The following is a 12,944-nucleotide window of genomic DNA, read 5'->3' on the forward strand; positions in this document are numbered from 1 at the left end:
CCCTGGAATCAACAGGTTGGTTTTATTATTAAAATGGGCTCTTCCAGAAAATGTCCGTATATGGAGCGAGCGAGGGGGTGGATATAGTGTCCGGGAGGGTAGTGAAAAATCTACAAAATCTGCCTTGTTCGGGGGGTAAACTTGCTCTATCTTTGGGTAACTTTGCTCCGTTTGAGGGCAATTTTGAATTCCAGGGGGGTCAACTGCCGGGGGTTACAATGTCCGGCTCCGGGGGTAAATTTCCAAAAATTGTTATATCCTCTATACCCCAATATTCAATTATTTTCTGGAAGAGCCCAATGTACATACTTTCAGCCTTTAAAACAAGAATGAAATCGGACCTACATATCGCATTTTTTGCAAATAAGACATGTTTGTTGTGTAAGATCTGTTGGTTGTGTATATAGAGCCTGGGTCAAAATAAAGACCAAAAATGATTTATATTTTCCGTATGTTCCATAAACAGTACAGTATAAATATTGGTTTACAAAAAAAATTACAAAAATTAATTTATTTACAGTTTTAAATAAATTTGGAAAAATAAACACGAGGGAATAAAACGCAAAACCACTATAGTTGTTTCTTTTTCAGTAGTGAACTAAGAATGTTCTTTGATTATAAATAAGGGTCTATATTACAAAGACTTTTTTGCATGTTTTGAAAAAGATCATATTTGAAGACAACTTTACTCTAGGACACGTAAAAGTGTTTGTATTCCTTCTTTTTATCGACTTGAACAAGGTAAAAAATAAATTCTCATGGAGAGAAACAAATAAAATATTAAGAAAACTGAACATTATCCAAAGAAGTGGTAGTAGTGTTCATGTTTGCATCATTATTAAGCTCTCCCATTACCCCCGTCTCTTCTACACATTCGGCTACCGGATTTTTCTTAATCAAATATTGTTCGTTCAAAAACTTATTCGTATCTAACGGCTCCTTTCCGTCAACAGCTCTATCATAATCTGATGAGAAAATCGGGGAAACAGGAGTGTCCCTGATATTAAAATCGGGATTACATAAATCATTCGCTGATCCACCGACAGATTGTGTAGAGCAACTTGGATCAGCAACTAAACTAGAATCAATCATAAGACTCGGATCGTATATAAAGTTATCAGTGCCTGTTAAAGTTGATGGTTGTTGAAAGTTCGTGTTCTGTACTATCAGACTACCATCAGAATTGAAAGAGAAAGTCGAATCACGTTGATAATGGTCTAACAACATGAAAGTTTGATTACCGTTCATTTCATATTGATTCATTGGTGTTGTGAATGTAAAGTCTGTTAATAACGCATTTGGTCTTGTCATTTGCTGTTGTGGTTGGAGATTCAAAGAAGAGGCGGTGGCGTATGATGGCGGGAATTGATAAATAGGTAGTTTTAACTGCTCTGAATCTTCCAGTAGCGGTTGTTGTGGTTGTTGCAAGAGCTGCTGGTGGTTATCTTGGTATATCTTCAATTGTTGTTGATTGAGGTTGAGGAAATGATCACCTGACAGTTTTATAAAACCAGTTGTCTGCTGTTGTGATAATGCTTCTGGTGATGGAGAGTTCGTTTTGTCAACAACATTAGAAGGCTCGGTGGTTAAGGGTGTAACAGCATTATCTAAACCTATCGGCATTGGCTTGGCAAGAATGATGGGTTGGCGTAAAATATTCACGGTTACCGGTTGCTGTGTTAATTGTTGTGGTTGCATAGTTACTGATGAAGAAATATCAGGTATTTTCGGTTGATTTGGCTGATTATGCTGTTTAGCAACAGGTGTGTTAATTGTCTTTTTCTTGGGTTTCCTTGGCTTTTTCTGGTTCTTCTTTTTGACTTCTTTTGTAGGTGGCGGTGGTGGTTCAGATATCCCGGTGTCTATCTGGAGATGAATATCGTCATCGTCGTGTTCCTTGAGAGCATTCAACTTCTTATTTAAAGTAGATTTAGAATTGTCTTCAAAATGTTGGCGCTTGTGTTTACTGAAATTACCAGAGTTACTGAACGAGTCACCACAAAGATCACAAATAAATGGTTTTTCTTTCCGATGTAAATTCTCGTGTTCTTTACAGTTTTCCATGCGCGAAAAAGCTTTCTGACAGTATTGACACTTGAACGGTTTCTCACCAGTGTGCTTTCGCATATGACGTGTATAGTTGGATTTCCGTGGAAACGTTTTACCACATTCCTCGCACCGAAAAGCCTTGTCTGGTAAATGAATCTTTGAATGCGTAGCCAAGTCACCTAGGTATAACCAAATTAAAATCAATTTGCATGTTTAACAACTTTTAAATTCTAGTCCAAACTTAATTTTCAAAACAAACTTTATTGATAATACTAATCAAACCTAGTGCGAGGAGACTGCTAATTAAGAGTTTACCGGGTGAAGTTGACGTCAAAATTATTTGTCCGTGAGAAAATCGATGCGCCGGCTTCAAACATTTAAGATCAAATAAAGTTATTTGCGAAGTCACTCGACCCCGTTAAATTCGAATCCAAACCCTTTTTAAAATCCTTTGGCGCCAAGGCTGATGAATGCACTGTCTAGATAGTGATTTATTTGTCAAAAGATTCGGCCTAAATAAGATGGTTACAAAAAAAGGGCCAACCTTTAGTTGCAAAAGCTTTGCCACATTCATCACAGATGTGCGGAGTAGCTCCTGAATGACGCATCAAATGTTGCCTCCATGTACTGATATGTGTGAACGAACGCCCTAAAAAAGAAGAGATACGGGGAATATATTGAAGGGTTGTAAGTATCCTTTATTAGGGTAGGACATAAACACGAATTTTTGGGATGAATTCAGGAAAATTTAACCTATTGTGAGGCATTCTGCACAATTTTTAAGGGTCAGAAGTCCAAAAGTTGATCATACTGCATCTCACAAAAATAGCTATTTGATCTTGTTTAGGCCTGTAATAACATGTCGAAATTATTGCAATTCACAGTGTTACTTTTTGTACTAAATGTTGGGCAGAAATAAATAAATCCCATTCGGTTAGGTATTATACATGTTTGAGCCCTAAAGAAGCCAATTTTGGGTATCTGAAGTCCATAACTCTTAAACCATCAAACTGAGGTCTCAAAGCAAAATATTATTTTCCAATTTTCCAAAATTCGTAATGGCGTCTGCCAAAATCTCTTTCAGCAAGATAAAATAAATTAATCAAAGAGTGACATTTTTAAGGGAAGTATATCGACAAAATGAGTTCAAGTATGGACCCAAAATCTTTAAACAGTACAAGTGCCCTTGAAACACAAGAGGAGAATCAATCAAATTATTTGGAGATTTTTCTTAAAACCTTTAGAAATCATCCCATTTCTCAGACGAAAATTTTCAGATTCGACTTTTTTGCTTTTTTGGAAGCGACTGTAAGTAATAGCTTACCACATTCTCTACAGAGATATGCTTTTTCATCTTTATGTGTACGCAAATGTGTGTTGAGAATAGCATCAGTGGTGAAACATTTCTCACAAACAGTGCATTTAAAAGGGTGAGTGATTTGATGCACTTCAAACGAATGCCGTTTAAATTGAGTTGAAGTTACGAAAACCTTTTGACATTCATCACAATGGTGATGCACTACAGTCTTGAATTTGTCATCGTCACCAGTGGATATCAAGGTTAATTGATCACTAACCCTCTGAATGATTTTGTTAGTGTGAGGTGGTTTACCAGTTAAAGCTATGGTCATTTCTTTTTCAACTGCTAGACTGACGTCGATATTGATGGGTTGCCTCGGCTTACTGTTGTGGTCATCATCTTCAATGACTACCATTCTGTTGCTAGCCAAACAATCGGTTGTCATGGTTGGTTACGTTTGATCAATTCATCGTGTTCTTAGTTCATTATTTATTTTATTCATTTTTTATCAAACTGAAATAAAAGGAGACAAACGCGAATATCATTACATTTTAAGAATTCGAAAAAGGTGATGATTGCCGGGTTGGAACATGACATTGTTTCAATGTCCATCTAATGTTATAGTAGACGTAAAGAATGCTCGACGTTGAAACAACGCTGTGCGAGACCTGGTCATATAAAAACTCTTTTTTAGTGGTTCGAAAAACATCGTCAAAATCGGTTTGCACGTATGCTAGGTCATTTACCTTGAGTACCCTCTCCCCGGGCTTTATCCAAATTGAAAATATGAAACAAAAATTGTAAATTTCTTTCAGATAACAAAACTTTTTTTAAATAAAACTGTAATGTTACAAATTTCAAAATTAAACAAAACAAATTATGTGAAAACATTTAGACAGAATAAAACTCTGTATGAAGGTCCACGAGAAGCTTGAAAATTGTTTCTGAGAAAACAGAAAATTTCAGCTAAAAACATAGTTACACACTCTGAGTAAATCATTTTTAAAAAATATCAAAAATGCAATAACGTTTTTTTATAATCAACCTTCTATTTCTTTCCAAGGGGCTTCCGAATGTAAGAAACACCATAGTACATCAGAAATCATCAACGGAATATAAGCATAACATCGACAAACTATGGCAAACTGGCAATTCTTTCTTCTACATAAGTGGGAGTATATTACCTGAGGATTATATTTCACAAGTTTCGTGAGTTTTCCCAAATAAACTAATGCACACAAAAATTTTAAAAATCTTTTGATTCGCAAAATACGAGAAATACAATCCTTGCGTAAAATCTAAAATCGTGATTTTTGGCCTTAAACCCCAAGGAAAATGAAATTAATTAGGTCAAAAGAAGGCTGTTTCGCGAAATTTTACCCTGGTAAAAATTTTCATTCTCTGTGCTTGCAAAAATTAATTCACTCAGATCCACATACAAAGGTAATTCACATATGGTACAAAGTCATCATTTTGACGTCTTAGAAGCTCTCGTTTATTTCATTGATATCTGAACATCTCTAGCCATAAAATCCGTTCAATCCAAAGCAAAGTATTGCCCAATATCATTATTTGAGTGTTAAAAAAGAGTTGTTATATCAACCATTAGAGCCAAAAACAGGTTGGGTTCCTGCTTACCATCCGATTGAATTGCATTGCAGTACTGTTATCTGTTAGTATCTTAATGAATAAACATTTGACACCATTCAACTTTTAAAGAATCAAATCATTTCTTTTTTCTTGCAGCTAGTATAGGATCATGACAACATCCAAAATTTGAATCATCCTTCAGTTTCCCTGGAGAGTTAAATGCTTTAAGTAGCATGGTATACATCATCCCAATTAGTGATTCTGAAATAACATAGAAAACTTAACATATTCCAAAAGTAACCTTGATGAAAAGGATTATAATTTTCAGGGAACTTCTTCAAATACGAAATCCTAGGTCGAGACATGAATTCCCAAGTGGTTTGAGCTGTAAACATCATGTATGAATGACAAATCCATAGTAATCCCACAACCAGTAAACTGCAGATTAGGAAAAAAGTTAAAAATAGGAACATCCAATTCTTCTCAAACCATAATTTCCATGCTGGCTCATGGTGGAAAGCTTTAATTGTAACATAACTCGTCCATGTTACAAGTAATGTCTCTGAGAATAAAAATGATAAAAAGAATTTATGATTTCGTTCACCGACACAATTTCCAATCCAAGGACAATGGTGATCATAACGTCTGATGCAATGTTGACACTCATTACAATGTTTTGCGCGCAGCGGTTGCATCAACTCACAAAACCCACACCGCCGCAACCTGATACTCCGTGCATCACTTGTGGTAGTTAACATGCAGGATGTCTCTGACGAATCTAACTGTTCATTGGTAGTCAGAATCTCGGCTTGGTCATCTTTAGTATTAAATACAACACCTGTTTCTACATCTACTGTATTATACCTTACATATCCAGGGTCCATGAAACTTGTGATGAAATACAGGACTGTAGAAACAATTCCTAATGTCAAATAAGCAGCAACTTGGTATAAATTTCCATTATAAAGATTCTCTTTGAGTTGTGTGTCTTTCATAAAAACAATCAACATTACTATAGAGGTTAATAAAATATGTGACGACCGTGCCATCCAACGATCACGGACTTTGTTGACCATTTTGGCTGATGGTTTTTTACTTCAGTTTTACTAGCTGTTATGCATTCTTCTAAAAAATAAAAATAAGATTTTAAGCATAAAAAGTAAGAATACCAGCTAAACAATTAAGATAACCGAAATTTGATAATGGGGATTGATTTAAATCTAAGATTAAAAGTCTGGTACAAAGAAAGAGATTTTCTTTGAACATGAAACATTTAAAAAACTATTCTATTTATCATAAATTATATATAAATTATAACATGAATTACAGTGAAAAAAAATTAAATGCATCCGTTACATGTTTATATCAATATTAATTATAATTAAAAATAAAATTATTTCTTTTTTTGGGCATCACAGTAATTTCAATGTGCATTGAAATTTGAGATGATCTTAATAAAGTAAAAGTAAAGGCGTTTTCAATCATTCTTTAATAAAGACTAGCATTGGAGTTTTGAGAGTGAATACAAAATATGACATTTGAAAGGTCTACCAGAATATTCAAGCATTGAGTCTATTTACGTACACTATTATTAAGTAATTGTCAATTTCAGTTTTTGTTTCAAGTATCCAACAACGACATCCAAAACTTGTTTCTTGAGGACAAGTCCTCCTCCACCTTGCAGTAACATAATCAGTTCAATGTAATCCACTGCAGTGACTTTTGATCGTATTTCTTGTAAATCTTTGAATAGAGCTTCTCTCTGCTCTGGTGTTAATTCTTTCAGTACAGACGAAACAGGTTTGTAAGTTCCACGAAATTTAAAGAAAGAGATACATCCCCCTACTATTCCACCAATTAAAAGTCCAACTTCAGGTCCAAGTAGTAAGCTTAATACCATACAAAAGCCACCAACAAAAACACTTCCAAAGAAACTACCTTTAACTGTTACCTTCAACTGTTCTGCTTCAGAAATATGGGAAAGTGCTTTAACCCAATCTTCACTGGATAGTGGCATTTTTTTTGAAAATAAATCTAAAATATCACAATCATAAAATATTTGATTCCACCAAGATAAAGGTATTACCAAAACTTACTACTATATATAGCTACCTGCAAATGTAGCTACTTTATTTGAAAATAAGATACAAGACTGTTGATAAAAAGAAACCATAGCTACCCTAATTCAAAAGGGGCCTAAGTCCATTTTGGTCATTTTGAGAAAATTGCAATTAAAGTTTTTCCTTGATTCTGAAACCATTTTTGATGTTAAAGCTTTGAATTAACTGTTTTCTGAAAGCCATTAGCTATAAGTTGTTTTTCCAATGAAAAGGCATTCGTTTGGAAAGTAGATATTTTTGTACGTAACAGGTGGAACTTAGCAGAGTGGACTTAGGTCTTTTTTGCAAGGGCGAGCATGTCTTTACTGAGTTTGTAAACATGAATTTTGAAAAACGTGTGAGAGTTCAAAACCAGCACATATCAGCACATATGACATTCCAAAATAAAGCCACTTACACTTAGATTTACACTCAAGATAAAGAGAAAAGACAATCTCAGTAAAATAAAGAAAAACTCATTAAACTTTTTAGGATGCATGGACTTAGGCCCATTTGCAATTCAATTGGATGTGAGAAAGCGGAAAACGCTAGTGTGGGTTGGATGAGATCAAACGATAGGTGAAGACATGATGTTATAAAAAGATTAGATATATATTTTGACAATCAAGACATAGTGTCCAAATAATCCCAAACTTTATCTTAGCTGATCTGGATTATTATGCCAATCTCATAGTTAAATGAATATGAAGATTAATTGTTGTCTTGTCGATGGTCAGGCTTCAACTGTCCTTGCTGAAGAGAATGGACTCTCAAAACCACATGGCACAAGTAGGAGAGCTCACTCAGCCCAATCTCCCAGCAAGGAACTCAAAGGAGAAGTGAACTAGAGAGATCAGTAGAGATCTAGCATGGTTTCAGCCCCCCATCCGATTCTCTTGTTTCTTTTCTTTCCCATCACGTCATCTTTTGCTATATTTTTCAAATGTGAGCTTGTTTTTATTTATAGCCGCCATCTTTATAGCATAAAAACAAAGCTTTTCTCATGCGAGTGCACTTCTCCTGCTAGCATAGAGAAGCTAAAACCTCAGGATAAGAGTAAGCAAACATGGTAGCTAGTTGTGGTTTTGGCTCTTTTTAACCAATTAACACTCACACTCATAACTGATTACAATATTCTGGTATACAAAAAAAGAAAAAGTGTCGATTTAAAAAAATTATCGGCTGAATGGGGGTACCTAACCCAAAGCAATTTCTCAAGGGGACCTAACTCTTTGGGGGCACCATGCTTCAATGGGCGCACCTAAAAAGTGGGCTCAAACCAAGTCTAGACTAGTCACATGTTCAAACAATTATCTCTACTGTCAGGGCAAGATGGTAGACCTACTATATACTATATATAATATATATTATCCTATAAACATACATATAACAATCATAATATAACCTTAGTTCTGCTTCCTTACATGGACTGAGGCCTCTTCAAAACTTAACAAACTTATTTTGGTGGACTTAGGCCTTTTTGTTGTAAAAAGACGATGGACTTTAGACCCTTCTATTGTAAAAATATGATGGACTTAGGCCTCTTTTGAATTTAAACATCACTTTTGTCAGAGCTTCAGTATGAAGTTTTGAGCCTTTTTAACTTTAAAAACTACTTGTTATGTACATCAAAAGAGAGCAAAACGAGCCAGAGATTGAGAAAAACCTAAAGATCCCAAATTTCATAAAAATGGACTTAAGCCCCTTTTGAACTGGTACCCCCTGGACTTGGGCCCCTTTTGATTTAAGGTAGCACAATGTCCTTTTGAATTTAATTTGACCACTATACCATCAACCATTTCACCTGGAACGTGTGATTACAATAAATAATAATCAGATGTCTCTAATCAACAAAATTGATTAACATTATCTTTTTCCAGAAAATTGGAAAAATGTGGGGAAAATCTTTTTCAGAAATCCAGCTGGGTGAACAAAAGGGGGAGAAAATATTATTTGGAAAATTTCGTTTTTTCTTCTCTTGTCACACAATATAGTTCTGTAGTATTTTTGTCGTAATCTCAGCATTTAACAACACAAATGAGCCAACATTTCTGCAACATAGACCATGACAAATGAATTCTCACTGTTATTGCGTCCTTCTTAATTTTATTGCTGAGCCCCCGGATTGGAGAATTATAAAACAACTGCCCCCAAACCACTCATCGCCCAGTGTAATGAACAAATTACGAGTGAGCAATTTCCCTGCAGGTGACCTCATGTGCTCCATTGTGATGCCCCAAATTTCTTCTTCTTCATTTCAAGGATGGCAAGTTGAGGGAAAGTTGAAAAGGGTACTGAGATTTAGCTCATGAAAGCCGCCATCCATTATTACAAACTTTGAAACCCCAAAATTGTTATCAATTGCAATTGAAGTTAATGGTACAACAAACATTGACAACAAATTTGTTTTGATAACTCCACCAAGTTTATCAATCATACTTTCTGTCATGTCACGATAACTTTCACTGATAGCGCGCCCTTTTTAACTTTTTGTTTTCATTCAAAATGACCGGACGTCGATTGGAGAATTACAGAATGCTCGCCCGATGGGATTAACAAATAACGCGTGTGTAAACTTACCACGCTAGTGAGTCAATGCTCCATCGTTTTGCCACTAATTGGTCTTCTTCGTTCCAGACATTCGTGTGTGTTCCAGTAAAGGTTAAAGTCTTTTGGTTACAGAAAATATTGAAAAAGATATTATACGAACGCCAGCAAGTATTCCATTCCCTTGATAGCAATGTAGCACTGTTCTTGAATAATCTTTTCTAATTTTATTTCATTATCAACATTATCTAAAACATTTTCACTATCTAGTAAATTTTTGCTAAATATAATATGTGTTTTATGTTAAATTCATCATTTCGGCGAACAAGTGGGCTGACCTTTTCAATAATGCATCTTTCTTTTCTAATCTCTTCTCTTCTAGATGTGCTTGATCAAGACTTTCTTCTCTTTTTGTTAGATCAAGCAATAAGAAGTTAATGATGTAACTTGAAATATGTTCACTGTGCGATTTTGAGCCCAATATTTTGTAAAAAATTTCAGTGTTGAACAACAGAAATTAGTCAAAGATCATAGAAATTTACCGTTTAACTTCAATTGCAATTGATAACAATTTTGGGGTTTCAAAGTTTGTAAATATGGATGGTGGCTTTCATGAGCTAAATCTCAGTACCCTTTTCAACTTTCCCTCAACTTCCATCCTCGAAATGAAGAAGAAGAAATTTGCGGCATCACAATGGAGCACATGAGGTCACCTGCAGGGAAAACTGAACTAAAACCAAAGAAACAAAAAGAAGCCCCTCCATAAAGATTGATTCCCTTATTTCCAAGCCATTTTTCCTGCCAGTTTGTGTGCCTTCGCCCTGGCAGTTAGGGAAACCATCCTGGATCCTGCCATTCTATAAGCCAGCAAAAACTAAATGACACTTGTAAACTTAAGTTTCCTACCATTTCCCATCAAAACATCCAAAAACATTGCTACTTCCCAAAGCCGGAGACCAAAACAAATTATCTTCCAAGATTATAGCACCCTTTTGGATCTATTGTTAAGGGAATCTAAAATGATGGAAAGAGTTGCGGAAAGACAGAGGCGTCTGCTCCTTTAAAGGTGGTAATGCCAAAACGCCTAATATGGTCTTCCAATAAGGCGAGTACGCACTGTACTGTATGCACTCCACCTCAGCGCACTCCACCTCAGCGCACAACGAACAGTGTTTCAGTGAATATCAATAATTATATGAGAATATCTTATGTAACTAACCTCGAGTGCTTCAATGAAGATGAAGAAGGTAAGAAGATAAAAAATGTACTGGAAAATTTTCATTATAACAGTTTGGTCAATCATTGCTGAAAGTTTGAAAAAGTTTTTCCAATGCGAAAATGAGTGTTGTTATGATTTTTTTGATTGCAGTCGCAAACAACAGGAACTCTGCCTAACTACTCAAGTAACTCATATCGCGCATTTTGATTGGTGAGAGAAAACAAAATTAGTTTTTGCACGTGAATTGCGTGTTTTAATTCATAATTGGCCGAATAAACTTGGTTTCAGATTATTTTGACGCGCTGCTACTAAAATCGAAGGCTGGAAAGTACTCAATCAGTGTAGCTGGAACCTCGATATTCCAGGATTAGAAAAAGCTATACCTGTTATCTTTTTTCTTTAAAGAATCAAAAAGCTATCAACTTCAATAAATTATACAGAAACTTTTAAAATTATCTGCCGTTATCTGGCATTATGACTTTCCTGAAGCCGTTCCAAAATTAACCAATCGGGTTAGGTATTAGAATTCCTATGAGAGTTCTTTCCGAGATTTGTAAAAATAGTTAAGTCAGCAAAAAACTTTTCCCGGGGTTTGAGGAAAAAACAGAACCGCTATCATTTGCTTTTTATTTAACCATACATTTAAATTTGCGCTCAAAAATACTTAAATAAATAAGTCAATAATATTCAATACACTATTTGTATCTCTCAGAAAATAAACACTTACAGAACGACATTGTTTATCATTTGGAATACCCCCATATTTGGACCATTCTATTGTGGGCGCAAAATAGGGCGGAAACTTTATTTAAAACTTTATAAACTCATCTTTATTTTCGCCCACGCAAGAACGCGAGCTAATCATTGTTTTCTCATGCGCTCAAGGGGAAAAGGAAAGTGATCAATATTCTTTGAAGGAAAAAAGCCAGAAACAAACCCAAAAACCAAAAGATGTATATACTTTAGGCTTACAAACTTTCGCCATTTTCACAAATTTTGGCCTTTTTCCATCGCGAAAGTAAATGCCTTTAAAAATTCTAGGAAGGGTCATTCGCGAAAGTTTATGCTCGCAAAAAATTCTTGACAAAATAAAAAATCTGTAAAACTTCAAACTTTGAAGAAAATGTAACTTTTATGGCACTTTTTAGCCTGCTAAAAGATTGAAAATCAAAGAGCAAAAGTTTCAAGCCAATCCAAGAGAGATTTGTCTCTCTAAAGTCATTTTTTCATGTGAAAATTCTCAATTAAATACGTCCTGATTCGCGAAAGTTTATGCTCGCGAAATATATTTTTCCGTTAAATTCGCGAAATTAAATGTTGTGAATTTTGCGATTTTTCGTCCGCGTAAATAAACAAAAGTTTCTGCTCACGTAAGTTTGTACGCCTAAATTATTTTGTTGTTGAGAAACGATCCTGTGAAGATGAAAAAATTTCTGCTATGGGTTTTTTTTCAGAACGCTGAAAAACTCTAATTTCGATCTTCCTTAATTAAAAGGTAAAAAGAGCTTAAAGATTTGGGTTTGCGATGCAAAAATTGTTAAAAAGCTGGTAAAATCGTAATCCTCAAAAATTTAGGTGGTTACTGATCACCTTCGATTATTATTGATCATTATTGATTACTTTGATCACAATCGAATGTTCGATTAGTACCACACCTGGCTCGGGGGTTATGAGACGAATACGTCCGCGCTCGATAGGATCGATCATCGGAACGGCTCGTTGACGGATCGATATGTGATCGATGGATTACTTAACGATCCGGATAGGAGATAGATGGAAGATTCAGCCATTAAAAATAGTAGGGGGAATTTCATTCGATTTTTTGGAATCGCTCGAATGTTTTGTTAGAAGCACTTGTTATACATTTTTGGAAAGCTGAGGGGTAGGGGAATCAAAATTACAATGTTTCCAATTTTTTTTCGGACACTTTGGTGTGATTTTCGGACAAATATGACGGTCTCAGGCAAAAATCATAGGGTTAAAAATTAATGAAAATTTTAGCTCGAGAAAACGGAGACCTGTTGTATATTTTTGGAAAGCTCTCAAAAAATTAAGATTAGAGATATATTGCAAGTATAGGTGGGTAAAGGCCACATTTTTTGGTACACCTGTCCCTTCCGTTACGCTAAAAAAATTTCAT

The 12,944-nt window shown here is 35.1% G+C and overlaps 3 protein-coding genes across 3 annotated transcripts; all 3 read right to left on the minus strand.

Moving 5' to 3' along the window:
- Positions 1-660: 660 nt before the first annotated feature.
- LOC136819760 (uncharacterized) lies at positions 661-3,862 on the minus strand. The gene is made up of 3 exons (XM_067076004.1): positions 3,374-3,862; positions 2,594-2,698; positions 661-2,228 (listed from the first exon to the last, which is right to left on the minus strand). The coding sequence occupies exons 1-3, from the start codon at positions 3,792-3,794 to the stop codon at positions 781-783; spliced, it is 1,974 nt and encodes a 657-aa protein (XP_066932105.1). The 5' UTR covers positions 3,795-3,862; the 3' UTR covers positions 661-780.
- A 665-nt stretch (positions 3,863-4,527) lies between these two features.
- Positions 4,528-6,067, minus strand: LOC136819761 (palmitoyltransferase ZDHHC12-B-like). Its single transcript, XM_067076005.1, has one exon. The coding sequence runs from the start codon at positions 6,013-6,015 to the stop codon at positions 5,164-5,166; it is 852 nt and encodes a 283-aa protein (XP_066932106.1). The 5' UTR covers positions 6,016-6,067; the 3' UTR covers positions 4,528-5,163.
- A 463-nt stretch (positions 6,068-6,530) lies between these two features.
- LOC136819821 (protein C19orf12 homolog) lies at positions 6,531-6,956 on the minus strand. Its single transcript, XM_067076062.1, has one exon. The coding sequence runs from the start codon at positions 6,954-6,956 to the stop codon at positions 6,531-6,533; it is 426 nt and encodes a 141-aa protein (XP_066932163.1).
- Between the last annotated feature and the right edge of the window lie 5,988 nt (positions 6,957-12,944).

Source organism: Clytia hemisphaerica, unplaced genomic scaffold, assembly GCF_902728285.1.
Source record: "Clytia hemisphaerica strain Z4C2 unplaced genomic scaffold, Clytia hemisphaerica genome assembly, whole genome shotgun sequence".
NCBI lineage: Eukaryota > Metazoa > Cnidaria > Hydrozoa > Leptothecata > Clytiidae > Clytia > Clytia hemisphaerica.